Source organism: Equus quagga, unplaced genomic scaffold, assembly GCF_021613505.1.
Source record: "Equus quagga isolate Etosha38 unplaced genomic scaffold, UCLA_HA_Equagga_1.0 146_RagTag, whole genome shotgun sequence".
NCBI classification, from domain to species: Eukaryota; Metazoa; Chordata; class Mammalia; order Perissodactyla; family Equidae; genus Equus; species Equus quagga.
In genome coordinates, this window is record NW_025796728.1 from 3,100,601 (window position 1) to 3,120,504 (window position 19,904).

The 19,904-nt window shown below is 35.4% G+C and overlaps 1 protein-coding gene across 2 annotated transcripts in view; it reads right to left on the reverse strand.

Annotated features, from left to right (window-relative positions):
* LOC124232958 (SLAIN motif-containing protein 2) overlaps window positions 1-19,904 on the reverse strand; it is an 84,201-nt gene that overhangs the window by 43,259 nt on the left and 21,038 nt on the right. For both annotated transcript variants that reach the window (XM_046649921.1, XM_046649922.1), the window contains exon 2: window positions 6,541-6,689. In XM_046649921.1, the coding sequence (XP_046505877.1) occupies window positions 6,541-6,689 (149 nt within the window). The remainder of the gene's footprint in view (window positions 1-6,540; window positions 6,690-19,904) is intronic.

Below are 19,904 nucleotides of genomic sequence, written 5' to 3' on the forward strand. Positions count from 1 at the left end.
ATTACAACTGCGAGAAACTAGGTAAGGCTTTTTGGAAGGAGAGGCACTAGAGCAGTCTTGAGAGGATGCGGAGGAATTTGATAGGCCATTCAAAGTGGAGAAAATATGTGTTTTCATCTGTGTTTATAACATGAACAAAAGCAGTGTCTTGAAAATGCACAGTATGTTCCGGGAATGACAGTGAGCACTCTAGAAAGGTAAAGCACATGATGAGGGACAACACAGGAAAAACCAGCTGGGGCCACATGATGGAAGGCCTGGAACACCATGCTCAGGAGTCTGAACTCTATTGAGTAGGAATGATAACCCCATCAGTGATTTCTGAGTAACAGTGATATGATCCAATCACTGTAGGAAAAAATTTGATGGAAATTTTGATGTTGATAGATTAGATTGAACTAGGCAGTACAAGCGACAAATTAAAAAAAGGAAAAAAAAAGGATAGATATTAAAAACCAAAAAGGATTACTAAAGGGAAAAAAAATAAGATAAGTTTCTGGTTTGCCTACTGGAAGGGTAGTGGTTTTGGGAGGAGGAACATGTTTTCTGTTTAGTTGGATAGTGCAGGAAGCTGGACAGTGTAGTTTTATACATATTCACTATGAGACAAGAGACCACATTTTAAACATTTAGTATGTAGTATGCAGCATGATCTCAGAAATATCAACCTGAGCAGAAACAGAGGTGCTAATTTCTTCCTAATCTCTTTACTCTTTGATCTCCTTTGAAGCTTATTCTCTTTTACTTGGTTATTTATCTAATCACTAGCATTTCAAGTCCTCAGTCCTTTCCATTACTTATATCTCTAGTCCTAAATTTTCCTTAGCTTCAGTGCCATATACGCTGCCCATTTAATGTCTCCCCTGTGGATATGGCAAACGTACCCCAGAGCCAACATGTCCAAATCCACACTCATCATTTGCCTGCTACAGTCAAATTCTTTTTCTGGGGTCCCTATAGCAGGATGATAACATTCATCCTGTTATACAGGCTGGAAACCTAGAAACTACTGTTGATACTTTCTTCTTGCTCATTTCCTCATACTTGGCTCATTCCTTTTTCCTTATATATCTTTTCCTTTCCACTACCACTCTTTCCCCTCAACACACCCTGCCCAGCTACAATCATCAATTCCCCTCAAAAGCGTCCTACATTCCACTCTACTCTCCATACTAAAGCTAGGCATGACTTTATCAAAAAGCAATGCGATATGGAGCAACAAAAGACCCCGAATTGCTAAAGCAATCCTGAGAAAAAAGAACAAAGCTGCAGGCATCACAATCCCCGACTTCAAAACATACAACAAAGCTACAGAAATCAAAACAGCATGGTATTGGTACAAAAACAGGTGCACAGACCAATGGAACAGACTTGAAAGCCCAGAAACAAAACCACACATCTGTCGACAGCTAATCTTGGACAAAGGAACTGAGGGCCTACAATGGAGAAAAGAAAGTCTTTTCAACAAATGGTGCTGGAAAAACTGGAAAGCCACAAGTAAAAGAATGAAAATTAACCATTCTTTTTCACTGTTCACAAAAATAAACTCAAAATGGATCAAAGCCCTAAAGGCAAGACCTGGAACCACAAGGCTTCTAGAAGAAAATATAGGCAGTACACTCTTTGACATCAGTATTAAAAGGATCTTTTCAGACACCATGTCTCTCAGAGAAGGGAAACAATAGAAAGAATAAACAAATGGGACTTCATCAGACTAAACAGCTTCTTCAAGGAAAGGGAAAACAGGATTGAAACAAAAAAACAACCCACTAATTGGGAAAAAATATTTGCAAGTCATATATCCAACAAAGAGTTAATATCCATAATATGTAAAGAACTCACACAACTCAACAACAAAAAAATCAATCAACCTGATCAAAAAATGGGCAGGAGACATGAACAGACATTTCTCCAAAGAAGATATACGGATAGCCAACAGGCACATGAAAAGATGCTCATCATCACTGATCATCAGGGAAATGCAAATCAAAACTACACTAAGATATCACCTTACACTCATTAGAATGGCAAAAATAACCAAAACAAAAAGTAACATTGTTGGAGAGGTTGTGGAGAAAAAGGAACCCTCATACACTGCTGGTAGGAATGCAAACTGGTGCAGCCACTATGGAAAACAGTATGGAGATTTCTCAAAAAATTAAAAATAGAAATACCATATGACCCAGCCATCCCACTACTGGGTATCTATCCAAAGAGCTTGAAGTCACCAATTCCAAAAGTCCCATGCACCCCTATGTTTATTGCAGCATTATTTACAATAGCCAAGACATGGAAGCAACCTAAGTGCCCACAACTGATGACTGGATAAAGAAGATATGGGGTGTGTGTGTGTGTGTGTGTGTATATATACACACACAATGGGATACTACTCAGCCATGAAAAAGAATAAAATCGTCCCATTCACAACAACATGGATGGACCTTGAGGGAATTATGTTAAGTGAAATAAGTCAGATAGAGAAAGACAATCTCTGTATGACTCCACTCACATGTGGAAGTTAAATATGTAGACAAAGAAGAGATTAGTGGCTACAAGGAGAAAGGGGAGACGGAGGGTGAGCACAAAGGGTGAAGTGGTGCACCTAAAAACATAGCTGACAAGCAATAACGTACAACTGAAATTTCACAAGGGTATAAACTATCATAAGCTCAATAAAAACTAAAAAAAAAATCAGCAATGTGATCATGTCTTCCCACCGACACACACCAGACCCTTGATAAAGCCCTTCAATATCTTCCCATTGCTTTTAGAATAAAGTCCAAAATATTTAACATGGCCTATAAAGCCTTGCAGAGTCTGGCTCCTACATATCTTTATGGCCTTATCTCACGTCTCTCCCTTCCTTACTGTTCCCTAGCCACCCTGGCTTGGTCCAGTTCCTCATGCATGTCATGCTCCCTCCACATGCAGCCACAGGCTTCTCACAAAGCCTCTGCACATGCTGTTTTCTCTACCTGCAACACCCTACTCTTTCTCCTTCCCCCTTACCGTACTTAAATTTTTCTTTATGACTCAGGAATTTTATCTCCTGATGTTTGACCTATTTCTCAAAGCACTGTATTTATTACATATTCTTCTATTACTTATCACCAGTTATAAAAATTATTTGTATTAATATGTTTCCCCCTTTAGATGATAAACTCCATGACTGCAGGAACAGTGTTAGTTCTTCCCCATCATGTATCCTTCAACTTTTCCCCAAAGCCTAATACATAACAGGCTCTCAATAAATATTAATGGAATATATGCATGAATGAATGAGATTAATTTGAACAGAGATAATCCTGGACAACATATGAATGGATGAAATCATCAAAACAGAGAGAAGAGGGGCAAAAGAGACCTAGGGTACCCTAAACTTGAAAGATGGGCAGATGGGGGCAAGGGGGAATGGGAAGTTTAACGGGTACAGAATTTTAGTATAAGACCATAAAAAAGTTCTGGAGATGGACAATGGTGATGGTTGCACAGCAATATGAATGTACTTAATGCCACTGACCTGTATATTTAAAAATGGTTATTAAAGTGGGAAATTTTATGTTATATAAATTTTGCCACAATAAAAAAAAGATGGGCAGAGAAGGAAAAATCTTCAACATAAACTGAACACAGCAGGGAGGGTAAGACAGGGTGAAAAAGATAATGCACAATCATAAAAAACAAGAGAAGAACAGCTTAGGAACAAGAGGTAGTGCCTGAGTGTGATGGAGCAGAAACTGTTCCGCTAGAATACAATAGTCCCAGAAAGTTTTGCCTTATCCAAAAATACAATTAAAAAACAATCTCCCGGGGCCGGCCCCACGGCCGAGTGGTTAAGTTTGCAAGCTCTGCTTCAGCGGCCTGGGGTTTCACTGGTTTGGATCCTGGGCGAGGACATGGCAACACTCGTCAGGCCACGTTGAGGCAGCATCCCACATGCCACCACTAGAAGGACCCACAACTAAAATATACAACTATATACTGGAGGGATTTGGGGAGAAAAAGCAGGAAAAAAAAAAAAAAGAAGATTGGCAACAGTTGTTAGCTCAGGTGCCAATCTTTAAAAAACAAACAAACAAACAAACAAAAACTCCCCTCTAACTTGGGAAAAGGGAGGTTTAGGACTACAAGGTTCAAACTTGCAATAGCCAAGTTATTTTTCCTTTAAATAGACATTATATTGATAGCTGTAGCTACTGCTCTGTGCATATAGCTATAAAGTTTAAACACTGTTAAAAAGATCCTGCACTTGATTGCATCTAGTTTTGGTTCAAGAGTAACAGGATTTCCTACACACTCCTACTATCTTCAATATCCTTGTTATAATAAAGCAAAAAACCACTCACTCAAATTGCTATTTTTGAGGTGCAACAGCTTTGGTTTTCTCTCCTAAGTCCAAGTTACTAATTATCAATTGCTAATATTTCCTATTCCTTAGGATGTTTTAAGCCAGGGATTGGTAAACTATAGCCTGTGAGCCAAATCCAGCTTGCCACCTGTTTGTAAATAAAATTTTATTGGAACACAGCCATGCCCATTCATTAATGTCTTATTTACGGCTGTTTGTGTGCAATAAGGGCAAAGCTGAGTAACTGCAACAGAGACCTTATAGCCCACAAAGCCTAAATTGTTCACTATCTGACTTTTTACAGAAAAAGTTTGCCAATCTCTGTTTTATATGTTTAACTTATTCTGTTTATTGTCTGCCTCCCCCATTAGAATGCAAGCTCCAGGAGGTAAGGGATGTTTTAGTCTATTTTATTCATTGCTATATCTTCATAGTTGAGAATAATGCCTAGCACATAGTAGGTTATGAACATACACTGTTCAATAATGAAAATTCCTAATTAAACTGTAAAATATACTTACATTATTTCTAAGGTAAGACAGAGTACTGGAAAATTGTTACTAAAAAAGACATATATATTTTTTGCTGGGAAAGATTCGCCCTGAGCTAACCTTCTGTTGCCAACCTTCCTCTCTCTCTCTTTTTTTGTTTTCCTCCCCAAAGCCGCAGGACATAGCTGCACATTCTAGTTGTAAGTCCTTCTAGTTCCTCCATGTGAGCCACTGCCACAGCATAGCTACTGACAGAAGAATGGTATGGTTTTGTGCCCGGGAACCAAACCTAGCCCACTGAAGCAGAATACACCAAACTTTAACCACTAGGCCATCAGGGCTGGTTCTAAAACTATTTTTAATAAATGTCTAAATAATATCATCTGAGTTATAAATTTTCCACTTATTTCAAATTGTCTACTAGCTTGTCTACCTATTTCTAATAATCTCTTATGAATATGATTTTAACCAACCTCCAGGATACAATTCTAAAAACACTTGATATTCAGACAAAAACATGTTTAAAAATTACATAAAGGCTATTGCTTTTTCAAAAGAGATTCTCTACACAGAGGAAAAGTAGGACTTTAATGTCAAAACAGACTGAGAAGCTCCGTAATCACATCCTATATGTTATTTTCATATAATAATCATTACTCCTTACAGCCAAGCGAACTACGCTTTTTTAGTATGCCAGTTTAACTTTTTAATCTCCCCTTTGAGTCCTCTGACCATTTTCAGCTTACACTCTAAACAAGAGAGTACATATTTCAATAACAAAGCCAAAATAAGCAATTTTAAGTACATGGGTGCCAAGTAAATACAATGCAAAAAACAAAAACAAAAAGCTATTTAGAATCAGTAATCATGCATCAATCCTTTACTATGTGAGTATTCCAGAAAACAGTAACATTCTTAAGATACTGAGATAAATTCCAAGAAAGAGCCAATATTTCTCCTACATTTCTACCCCATACTGGCATGCTCCATTAAAGGCCATACATAGTGACAGATATATTTTGTCAGCTTTGTGAATGCTATTAAACAAAAGAAGATAAAAAGAATTTAAATCTAAACACCAAATTAAAGAAAAAAAACAAGAACAACATAACAAGGAAATGAATACATTTATTAAGAATCTACTATGAGCCAGAAAAACATGACAGGCTCTTTCATAAAGATCATGTAATCTTTAAAATAACCTTTTAAGATTCATGATTCTTATGAGAAATCTGAGCTCACAGAAGTTAAATAATGCGCAGAGTCAGACAGTAACCAAGTGCTAGAAGAAGAATAAGGTCTAACTCTGGCTCTCAACCTGTATCTTTCTACCACATCACAATTTCCCTGAGGGTAGGAAGTGAGATGATTTTAGATGATACCAGACAAACATTTTTTAAAATAAGTATTTGTTTTAACTTGTATTAGAAAAACAGCTATCACATAAAATCCATTATTTCATGGCTATTTTTCTTTAGGATGAAGCTAAATAAAAATAAGGAGGCCGAAGAAATCTATTAAGTAAATAACAGAACAGGTTATGTGCATATGGCAAAAACTCATGATGGTATGCACAATGAGGTTCAAAAAACACTATCCAAGCAAATAATTGCCTTCCTAAAAACATACCACTCAACATTTATCTGTTTTTTGATTAAAGAAAGCAAAGAGATGAATTCACAAGTAAAATTATAGACATACCTGACATAGTTTGATCAAGTTTGTGGATAAGAGACTTTTTAGCACATTCAACATCAGGACTTGGGTAATCCAAAACTTGCCTGCACCAAACTAATGGACTAACCGATTTCTGCATTGGTGTAAGTTTTTTCTTTGGTGATGAGTACAGCCTAGAAGAAAACAAAAAACAAAAGGGTAACATTCATTATTAAGCACAAGGTTATAAGACAGGGATCCTTTTGGATAGATTTATATTTGGGTGGGGAGTAAAAGTGACAGAGTATTTTAAAATCACCCACAGTTACTTTGTGCACAGGAAGAAAATGACACTACAACGATCAACATAAACCCAAATCTCAACTATTAAATGAACTCAAATGAGCCCAACTGTCCAATCCTAAAATGTCTCTTTTACTCTCATTACAAAAAACTATGAGGAAACATTTATCCTTACAATGGTTTATTCTGTTTACAATAGTACTCGACTAACTCCCTAATATAATGCCTTCCTACCACAAACCACACAAAAATCTACCATTAGTAACTCACTCCTTTCAGTTAAGCAGTAACCATTTTGTAGCCCACTTTTCAAATGATGAAACATCAGAGAAAAGCACTGTTTTAAATTCTTAATAATTTAATATGAATCAATTTGTGAAATTACTTCAGTCTCAGGAAAGAAGAGACAGTATTTTATAAGCTCCTGGAGAAGATATATGAAAAGAAAAAGGCGAGAAGATAGGGAAAGGGTGTACTTAAATTGCCTACTTTATAGTTTTTCCTCAGATTAGTCCAGATTATGTCAACTGATATTAATTTATTTCAAATGTGACCCCATATGAAAAATGTGAAGTTACTTGAATTCTACCCAGAGTAGTTTCCAAATTAAGATACTTTAAGTGGAATTTATGAGGTAAACAAAATTATGCTTTGATATATCTACACAGTCAAATGTCTCAATAAGGCAGGGAGTTAATAATTTCATATTTTACATTAGTCAAGTTACGGCAATAAAGTGAAGTGTGTTCTGGTGTAAATATTTAAATATAATCTCTACAGTACCATAATTGACAAACTACTTCCCAGTGGCAAAATGTACATTTTCCGTCCATTCTTTCATCTCCCCTATCTATAACTTAGGTCTGTGACATCAATTATTTAGCTCTGATCAAGATAATCAAGACAATAGGGTGAATAGTCATTTCTCTGGTCCTCAATTCATATTCATTCGGACAGAAATAATGAAATACAATCTCAACTTGTTAAACAACTTATTAAAAATTCAAAATGAAAATGAAACCAATGGAGTTCATTCCCTTTCCAACTTAAATACTACAAATGTTTCACAACAAATCTCTACCTCAGCATTCCCTTTAATTATGATAATTATTATATACTGATATTCTATGTTAGCAAATATTTAGCAAGCGAATCCTTTATAGACTAATGATAGACAATAAAATCACTTTATGACATCATCGCCACTCTTCCAATATATAACTTTTCCGTATACTGACTGGTTTTTCACACAATTTACCCCCATGACTCACATGTACTTAATATGTTTCTCTACTATTAACTATAAAACTCATTTTAAAAAGTGCAAGATACATGAGCGAGCCTCAAAAACATGCTCAGTGAAAGAAGACAAACAGAAAAAAACACATATTGTATGATTCCATTTATATGAAACGTCTAGAAAAGAACATGGAGCAGAAAGTAGATTAGTTATTGCTTAGAGATGGAGGTAGGAATGGGGAAAAGGTTCTTCTTCAGGGTGATATAAAAGTTCTAAAATTACATGGTGGTGTTGGTTGTAGTAACAGTGTCACGATTGTAAATACACTGAATTCATCAAAATATACACTTAATTTTATGGTACATAAATTACATAGCTACAGGTAAATTTTATAGTATGTAAATTATATCCTGATAAAGCTGTCTATGAAAAAGTTGTAAGGTGCTTTTAGCATATTTAAAAATATAGAAACTACTATAAGGTAAATGAATAAAACATCAACAATTCAAAATCAATTAAACTAAAACATCATCATTTCTCCTATATTCAATGAATGGTAGTTTTCCTGTTTTTGTCAATGGCAATATAATTCTCTCAGTTACAAAAGCTAAAAACTTAACAGTAATTTTGGGTTCCTTCATCTTTTTTATTTCCTACCCTCATCAATAATCTGTCACTAAGTCCTACTGATTCTACACATATAAACTACATTTCCCCCCACTATTCCCATATTTAATACTCTAACTGGCAATAGAGAATGCTCCTTCCTTCCACTAACAGATAGAAGTTAATGTAGCAACCTGTCCATTCCTAGAGTGATGAAAAGGGGGAGACTGATTCAATAACTCCTGCTTATGCCATCTTCGATCACTCTATTCTCTTATTTTGGTGCCCTATCACTACCCCCAAGACTAAAAATGGTGGGCTTTGGCCCTTACAGTATTGGCACAAAATTATTCTTCAATCAGAAAACCTTCAACTGAGGTTTCAAAGTGCTTCTCAACTGGCCAGAGGACACATGAGTTGGGTTGTAGCATATAACTGGATCCTCCTTTAGCAAGACCTAGGTGTGTTGGTCCCTGAATTTTAAAGAAAATTCCAAGTAAAAATATTTGCAATAACTACATATATCATCTCCTTTGCTCATTTCTTAAAAACACATAGACCTCTTCAAAATAACTATTTTGCCTACTAAAACCATTTTTTTCACTCTGACACTTTTGAATTTCTTGTATAATAATATATGGTTTAATCAAGAGGGACTTAGTTCTGATGGATGCAGCCAGTTTATTGATGGCTAATGCAACTTACAACAGGTTGAGTTTTGTTAAGTTTTTACTTGCCAAGAAAACTTGAAAGATATTACTTCATTACTCTATTTCTGCTAAAATTAAGTCACAGAGGTCCAGTGGGGTGCTGAGACTCCATCCCTGCCCAGCAATAATGAGGCAGAGACATTTGGAAGTGGGACAACTCCTCTCTCTTTTCCTTACCCTCCATGTGTCAGTAGGGCTCAGTAGGGAGCTGATCTTACACCCCATCCATCTGGAAGGAGGTAGTGTGAGGCAGTGCTCTACTTTTGCCAAGGTGGTATCAGCAGGGCCTGGCTGAACATCCACCCCTATCCAGGCCCATCCACTTACACCTAAACAAGGTGACTAACTGCCTACTAAAAAAGAAGAAATATGATTATGAGTCTCACAACATAACACCTAGAATGTCCAAGATACAAGTGGAACTCACTCATCATACCAAGCACACAGTTAAAGGAGGGAGAAAGAACAGAAAGGAAATTGAGTCACATTGAAAACAAACAAAAAAAATGGCAGACATAAATCCAACCACACCAATAATTACATTAAATGTGAATGGACTAAGCATCCTACTCAAAAGACAGAGATGGTCAGACTGGATTAAAAAAAACAAGACCCAACCATATGTTGTCTACAAAAGAAACAGCTTAGATTCAAAGTCACAAATAGGTTGAAAATAAAAGGACAGGAAAAGATACACTATGCAAATAGTAACCATAAGAGAGCTGGAGTTTAAGAAATATTACTAGAGACAAACAAGACATATCAATACATCAGGAAGATATAAAAATTAAATGTAAATATACCTAATAACAGTAGTAAAACTGAAAGAAAAAAGAGATAATTGAGAAATTTTGTTTGGTGTTTTCAATAGCCCCCACTCAATAACTGAAAAAAGAACTACATGCAGAATCGGTAAGGATATAGAAGACTTGAATAACATTATCAATCAGCTTTACTTAATTGACATTTACGAGACACTCCACCCAACAATAACAAGATATACATTCTTTTTACGCACACACAGAACATTCTCCAGGACAGATCATCATCTAGACCACAAAAAAGCCTTTCTGAATGTAAAAGAATTAAAATTCTCCAAAGTCTGTTCAACCACAATAGAATTAAATTAGAAACGAACAACAAAAAAATTTAGTAAATCCCAAATATTTGGAAATTAAACATACTTACAAATAACCACAGGTGAAAGGATATCACAAGAGAAATTAGAAAATATCTTGAACTGAATAAAAGCAAAAATATAACATAACCACTAATTACATGATGAAGCTAACAAAGTACTCAGAGGAAAATTTATAATTTTAAACACATATTAGGAAAGAAAATCAATCTCAGCATAAAAATTATAAAACAAGAAGAGTAATTAAACCCAAGGCAGTCAGAAGGAAGGAGATTTTAAATATTGGTAGAAATCAATGAAACAGAAAAACAATAGAGAAAAAAATCAAAGTTCATTCTTTCAAAAAATTAAAAAACTGATAAATCTTTAGCTTTACCTAGAAAAAAGACAGAAAAAATGAAATACCAAAATCAGAAATAAAGGGTGAACATTGCTACAAACATTAACAATATTAAAAGGATTATAAGAGAACATTATCAACAACTTTATGCCAACAAAATAGATAACTTAGGTAAGATAGACAAATTCCTAGAAAGATATAAGTTACCAAACGGGACTCAAGAAGAAACAGATAATCTGAAGAGATTTACTAAGAAGAAATTGAATCATTAATTAGAAATCTTCCTACAAAGAAAAGCCCAGACCCAAAAGTCTTAACTTATTAATTTTATCAATACTAAGGGGAAAAAAAACACCAATCCTACACAAACTCTCACAAAAATAGCTCGAATGGTGAATGACTGAATGCTTCTTCTAAGACTGAGAACAAAGTTAAGGATGTAGACGCTCATCATTTCTATTCAATGCTGTACTAGAATCAGTGCAAAAAGGCAAGAAAAAGAAATCAAAGGCATCCATTTGGAAAGACAGAAGTAAAAGCGTCTTTATTCACAGACAACATGATCCCATATATAGAAAATCCTTTGTAGGAATCTACAAAAAACAATAAACACAACAAAAAACCAACTAGAATTAATAAATGTGTTTAGCAAGGTCACAAGATATTGACAGGCAAAAACACAACTGTATTTCTATATATTATCAATGAACAATTTGAATATGAAATAAATACAATTCCATTCACAACAGCATCAAAAAGAAAACACTTACAAATAAATTTAACAAACGAAGTACAAGAGTTGTACACTGGCAACAATAAAGCACTGCTGAGAGAAATTAAAGATAAACAGAGAGACGTACCATGTTCATAGATCTCAGGACTCAATACTGTCAAGATGTCAATTCTTCCTAAGTTATCTACAGAATCAACATAATCCCTAAAAAATCTCAGCAGTCATTTTTATAGAAATTGACAAGCTGATTCTAAAAGTTATATGAAAATATAAAGCACAAAGAATGGCCAAAACAATTTTGAAAAAGACAAAATCTTTTTTTTTTTAATTTGAAAAGCTCTGGTCTTGCTCCCTTCCAATCCATTCCATATACTACAGCCAAATTGTTTTCTAAAATATGAATCTGACTTTATTAATATTCATCTGCTAAAAAGTCTGTGCCAGTTTCCTTTTGTCCTTAGGAGAGAGTATTTTCCAAAAACTGGCCCCCACGGCCCTTGAGATGTGAGCAATGATCTAACTGTTGCAGTATTTTTTTTCAGCTACATTTCTCACCCTCCTCCATCATCCAAATCTAAATAACAGCCATATGGTACTAATTTCTATTCCTGGAAAGCCCAACACTTGCTTTTAGTTCATTTGTGCATGCTGTTCCCCTTGCCTGAAACAAGCTCAATTCCACTTCTCGCTTACCTCAACGTCCCCTTGCCCAACTTCAGCTCTCATTCCTACTTTCTACTGAGCTTCATCTTAAATGTCATTTCTTCAAGGAAAGCTCCCTTGAACACTTCTCAGAAGGTTATATTAGGTGCCCCACTACGTATTACATGGTAAAACAAAGTGTTTTAACAAAGCATCTTTGCAGTCACTTAGATATGTGCCATCAAAAAGGAAATTCCATCTCTAACCCTCATTCTAATTACAGGAGACTTACTTTATATTTTATTCATTTTTGTCCTGTTTGAAGTTTTTGAGTTGGTATTTATAGGTTGAAAAGAGATTTAAAAAAAATGTGTTAAAGGCAATAAAAATGCTACAATATGGATGAACCTCAAAAACATTATGCTAAGTAAAAGAAGCCAGCCACAAAAGACCACACATTGTATGACACCATTTATATGGAATGTCTAGAATAGGCAAATCCATGAGACAGAAAGTGGATCAGTGGTTGCCTAGGGACGGGAGAGGGGGCGGGGAGAAGAGGAATAGGAAGTGACTGCTAATGGGTATACAAGGTTTCTTTAGGGGATGTTGAAAACATTCTAAAACAAGATTATGATGATGGTTCTAGTATTCTGTAAATATACTAGAAATCACTAAATACTACAAAGCATCGTACAAACAGGTGGATTTTATGCTATGTAAATTATACCTCAAAAAAGCTGTTTAAAAAAGCTGTTAGAAATAAACTAGTCTTTCAAGATATCACTTTTTCCCTTAGAACAATCATTACCAAGGAATTAACACCATTAAATATAATTATGTATACTGTTAAATACTGAGAGAACTAGTAGAAAGGTAATTAAGAGTATGAATATTATGAAACTGACAATAAGAAGTCATATTGTGACCTATATGTCACACACGCCTATATAAAATGATTGGTGATAAAAACTAAGAATATAACTTTATTATTTTTTTAAAAGTGTAACAACTTTCAGTAATATAGAAATGCATAAATGTAAGGGGTGATGATAATTTCCCTCACCCCACCAATTCTATCCTCCAAAGTTATTTATAGTTCCAAGTATGTCTCTCCTGACTTTTCTATGCATCCACATATAGTAGAGATATAATTAAACGAATGGAGATAGGAAAGGAGACTGGAGTCACTTTGCTGAATTTCTGGTAACCATAGTAATCACTTTTCATATTGTAGTCAGCAGAAAGTAGTCTAGTGAAGCTAATAACAACAAAGATTTAACTTAAGGAAAAATAAAGATATATTAAAATTGTTATTGAAATAAATTTCTTTAGACTAGTATGCAAACTTTACAGGCCAAGGAAAATAATCAAATTTTAATACCTCAAAATCGTCCTTTTCTATCTATTTATTGAGTTAGGCATATTCAAGGCAAAAGAACAGAGCCTCTGTCTTCACAAAGTTCAATACATAATCCCCGGCATATTGACTGACATTTAGAGATGATCAAATATTTGCATCTGAATGAACACTGAATAAAACCACCATATTTACAATGTTTAAAAATGCACATAAAAAAGATAAAGGAAACAACATACCAAAGTAAATAATATCAAAGTGACCATTTTGAGATTGTAATTGTTTCTATTTTTATAATTTTATGTTTTTTAAAAGCTTTAGCTAATAAAAGTATCTTTGGTTTCACCCACAACTAAATATAATTCAATAATTCTAAACTATTAGGATACATTGCTTTATAATGATTTAACAAGCTTGCTTTTTTTTTTTTTTTTTGAGGAAGATTAGCCTTGAGCTAACATCTGCCGCCAATCCTCCTCTTTTTGCTGAGGAAGACTGGCCCTGAGCTAACATCTGTGTCCATCTTCCTCTACTTTATATGTGGGACACCTGCCACAGCGTGGCTTGATAATAAGCAGTGTGTAGGCCCGGGAACCCTGGGCCGCCGAAGCGGAATGTGTGAACTTAACCACTATGCCACCAGGCTGACCCCTAACAAGCTTTCTTAGATGATGTGGCAATAATAATAAACATTATTATTATTATTTATATTTTATCAAGTGCTTATTACATACCAGGCATGTTTCAGTACTTTAAATATACTAACTCCTTCAATCTTCACAACAAATCTGTGAGATAGGTACTATTAATAATCCCTGTTACAGATGAGGTCACTGAGGCACACTGAGATAAATGACTCGTCCAAGGTAGCAGAGCTATTGCGTGGCAAAACCAGGACCACTCCAGAACCTGTGCTCTTAACTATTATACTTTACTGTCTAATACCATTGTTAAAAAAGAATGCAAAAGATCCTTAAGTTAAAGACTTCAATATAGTAATCATCTAACAGCCTCTTGCTGTTCTGCTCTCTTCTCGTAAACCCTACCAACCATAAAACATAAAGTTGTAATTTATCCTGCTATTATAATAAAAAATCACAACTCAATTGAAGAAAAATATCTTTGGTTCAAATTTCTTGAAATTTTAGATTGATCATCATGCCATTTACTATTATATTTGGCCCACTAGGTGACTTAAAAGCATATGATATTTATATCAAGAAATAAATCTTTCTGGTTTTTAAAGGATCATCACCAGTATTACCAATAATAATGGTAATTACTAACAAAGTGAATTCATGAATAAAGTCTTAGAAGAGAACAATTTACAAGCACGGAGGTGACATTAGCTGCAGGGTAGGATACATATACAAACAGCAGGTACGACAGTAGAACACATGATGAACCAAAAAACAGGGCAGAGCAAGCAGAGCAGACTGAAGAAAAGCTTTAAAGCAGTGAATCCCAAACTTTTAACAGTGATAGTCTACTCTTTCATTTTCATTTCATGACTCTCTTGATTTTCATTCTGGTATGGCATGGGTTTGTTAATTTTAAGAAAATAAAAATAATTTTTATATTCCCTGGGATGCCACAAAACTGAGGTTGGAAATTACTTCTTTAAAAAGAGAAACTTCTAGGGGGCTGGCCCCGTGGCCAAGTGGTTAAGTTCGTGCGCTCCGCTGCAGGCGGCCCAGTGTTTCGTTGGTTCGAATCCTGGGCGCGGACATGACACTGCTCATCAAACCACGCTGAGGCGGCGTCCCACATACCACAACTAGAAGGACCCACAACGAAGAATATACAACTATGTACCGGGGGGGGGGGGGCTTTGGGGAGAAAAAGGAAAAAATAAAATCTTTAAAAAAGAATAAATAAATAAAATAAAAAAAATAAAAAAAAGAGAAACTTCTAGTGTTGAGGCATAGCCATGAGGCATAACAAAAAAACAGTTGCAATAAGACTGAATGAGAGCACAACAATCAGAAACTGAGTTCTTTCTGAGAAAAGACATCAGGAAGAATGTCTCAAACTACATCAGATGCTGCAAATTGTGGCAACCGCTGCAAAGCAAGAGACAGTCTTTATGTATACTGATTAGTACACATCTTTCCAGCCACAACCGCATAAATAGATAGCAATTACTACTGATAGCAGAATTTTTTAGTCCACAGAAAAAATACATGGGTATATGTATATACATATATATATATATACACATACAGATATATGTGTTACATATATATGAAATGTGTGTGTAATTCACACTGATTCTTTTAGAGTACCTTGCTCATCAATAGCTAACTTTATCTGTGAAATGCCTTAAACAAGATCTTAATTGTAGAAACCATGGTACCTATAGCTAAAAAGTCATAAGTTTTAGCAAATGATACATCCTTCAATTCGCAAATAATAATAATGCATACTATAATGACTTTTAATAGTTTGTCAACTAACGTTAGGTTTTTAAAAATTAATATACTTTTCTTATTGTTGAGAAGGTTTCTACAAAATTCTGAGAAAAGGTATGAGAGCATAAAGTTAGAATCCACAGCACACTGATAACAAAGGTTTATTAATACAATAAAGATTAAGCAACTGTCCTCTCAGAGAATTTCTATTTGCAGTATTCCTACAGAATCTAAAATTGGTTTCTTGAATTAGTATAATATTACAATATTTTATCCACTTTGTGAAAATATGAACCAAATAAGAATAGGAAAATATGAATCAAATAAGAAAAATATAAACCAAATATATTTAAATACATATATTTGTAAATATATGTGCTTAACCTCAACAATAGATCAGCCTAAAATATCAGGTTATTGAAGTGCTACAGAAAATTTGGCAATATTTTTACATTATACACCAGAGGAGGAAGTAAGAGAGAATGGTACCCTGTACTCTGCTTATAGAACTAAAGTTAATGTTAAGAAGACCAGTCCAGACATTCTCTTCTTTTTTTCTTTTGAGTTTCATAGAAAGAAAGATAAGAGTGGGTATGCGAGGATTCCTGAAGTGCCCTGTATACTGAGGGGGTCAGAATGCATAAAATACATTTAGGGAGAGGGAGGGATAATACTTTTAGAACTGGCATTGTCCTAGAGAGAAAACTTAATCTAGCCCTCCATTGTTAGTTTGCAGTTGCACGTATATATACAATTTATATATAATTATATAACTGTCTCTCATATGGGACTCCAAGCATCTCAAGGGCAGAAATAAGAATATTTCACCTGATCTCTTATGCCCCATTCTCACCCCCAAAGAAAACTGTCTGGCACATAGGAGAAAACGAATATAATGACAAAGAATTCATAATAGAGCACTGCATTTTTTCCTGAAAAATTAACCATGGAAATTCTACAGTTATTCTTGATTGTACCATCTGGTTACTCCAGTTGTAAGATTAGCAGAACTAAATTTTTCCTATTTTAAGTCACAGCCATTCCACCTTATTCATTCCTTTCAAAATACCCATAACAACTAACCAGAATCTCTCCCAAGTGACAGTAATCAAATTATCTCCGTGTCTTTAAGAGGCTAAATTTAACCTATTCTCCAGTCTCTTAACTTTCTCCCCTTTCCCATCAGTTTTTTCCACATAACTTAGTAAAGTTTAATTACCAAAGCTAGAAGTGATGACACGAGGGTTTGAAAACACAGTATAAATGTAAAAACTGAGCTCTTCTATTTCTTCACACACTTTTTATATCACATGATTTTTGTTATTTTATCAGCTGCTCCCTCACAAGATACAACTATTTATTTGTTCCTACTATTTTATTCTATGTTTATCAGAAACTTTTATAATTTGAAGGGTTTTTTTGTTTCATCATAACCAACTATCACTTTTTGGACATACATGATTTTCTAATAGTTCTAGCCCTAATCTTTCTCCTGGGTGTTGGTCACAGAGCTAACCGCTTACTACACATATCCCCCCCAAAATCAAATATTCCCAAACAGACCTAAAATGACACCATTGTTTTCTCCAGTCAACAAATGAAAATTTTTACGCTAACCTTGACTGTTTTCTCTCTCCATGTATTCAGTCAACATATTCTATTAACTCATTAATGCCCTCAAATCCATCCGTTCCTTTTCATTTCCGCTGACCTCACTCTAGTTTAGACCCTCATCTCACACAACACAGGCTATTATTACAATACTCTCTACTGGTTTCCCATTACCTACCAGACTCGCATCCCTCCAATCCATCCACCAGCCCCTATCACTCAGCTCTCTAAGACACAGATCAGTGTAACGTTGTTTCACAGCTCAAAAACCTTCCCACTGGATACAGTCCCCAGCTTAATTTTCAAGATCCTGTGTTACCGAATCCAAAACTTTGTCCTTTGATCCTCTCTCCCAAGCACTTCAGGAAAAAAATCCTCTTGTCTAGTCAAACTGACCAAATAAATGTTCACTCCATGCGTTATAGACAGTTAAACCACAGATGCCTTTGTTCATAAGTTCTTTTTACTACCGGGGGAGAAAAAAGAATTTCCTTTCCATTTTCCTTGTCTAACTCAAGCCTTACTTCAAGACCAATTCAAGACTTAGCTTTTTCACGAGGCTTTCCAATTGCCACAGTTCTTATGATTACTCCTTATTATCTTAACATAATGCTCTGCTTACAGTAGGTACTCAATAAATGTTTGATGATTACTCCTAGAGTGACCGTTCATCTCAATCTGCCCAGGGAAGTCCTAATTTAAGTCTATTGTTTTGGCATCCCAGCACTCCCTTGATTTGCAAACTGTCCAAGTTTGTACAAATAAATTACACAATCACTTTAGTTTTCCCTAATTTTCAGAACATTACTATTTTATAACTTAGGAATATAAGTGGAGCAAAGTTACTAGAATATGATACTAATTCCTGCAATATAGCACTAAATATTTCTGGTTAGGCTGACACCATACCTTAAGTATGCTTTAAAGCAATACTTGTCTCCAGTGGACATCTGGCAATGCCTGGAGACATTTTTGTTTGGCCAGGGATGCTGCTAGACATCCTACAATACACAGGACAGCACCCAAAATGTCAATATCCTCATAGAAGAGAGTTAAGATCAAAATGATATTTTTAAACAATGTGGATGTTTTATAAAAGGAACTAAATAAATCTGATCTTTAATCATTTACCTTGATATGATGATTTTCATGTAATTAATTATAAGTAGTTAGGATGAAATGGAAAGAATATCACTATCGACTCAACATTTTGGTCTGAATTCCAGTTTTGCCATGTGCTTCTGGGCACAAGAGGTATGCAAAGCTCAGAGGCTCAGTTTTCTAGCCCTAAAAGGTAGCTGTGTCTTCTGTTCCCATCTACATACTGCCACACTAATCTTTCCAAAACACCATTTTGTTAAGAATATTCCAACACTCAAAAAATCTCCTCCTAGATTTCAGAGGCCATCCACAGTACGGTCCCCTACCCAATCATTCAACTTTATTTCTCACTTGTTTCCCAACAAACTTTACCTAAGCATCTTCATAGGCTCTCTCTTTACCCTACTCAAATGCAGCACTGATTCTTTTCCCTGCACTCTTAGATTCTGACAGAACAGGAAGAAATACCCTTCCATCTGTACCTAAATCCTAAGTCCCAGCTCTCAAATTCAAGAACATATAAACCTTTCTTCCATGGACTCATTATTGGTTTCAGAGAGAACCGAATTCTGTTTATTCTGTCTCCAAACTCTAAGCACCCTGAAAGCTCAATACCAAGCTCCACACAGTCATTTAAACAAATATTCATATAGCAGCCACCATTGGCCAAGTATGGTGCTACAGAGGAATTCAAAGCTGAATTAAGACAAAAACTAGAACATCGTAACTCACATAGTGCTGGTTGTTAGCCTCTGTCATTCATAGACTGTACTATCATCAAGACCTACAGTGCCTGCTCATCAAGTTCCAAACCTCCAGATCCAGGTTTCAAAGATTCACCAGTTTTTTGGATTTTGTTTTTTAATCCTCTCCAGATCAGCCCTGGCTAAGAATAACCAGTAGCAAACAAGAATTTCACTATGACAAGTCAACAGCAAAACCCATTATGTCCCTCTTAGAGGGTAAATCAGTCAGTCCACTCAAAAGTTATTCATATCCTGAGCCATCCCTGATGGCCTAGAGGTTATAGTTCCACGTGCTCCACTTCAGCAGCCTGGGTTTAGTTCCCGGGTGTGGAACCACATCACTCATTTGTCAGCAGTCATACTGTGGCAGCAGCTCACACAGAACTAACAACTATGTACTGGGGCTTTGGGCGGAGGGGGAAGAGCTGGGTGGGGGAGAAACGGACAACAGCTGTTAGCTTAGGGTGA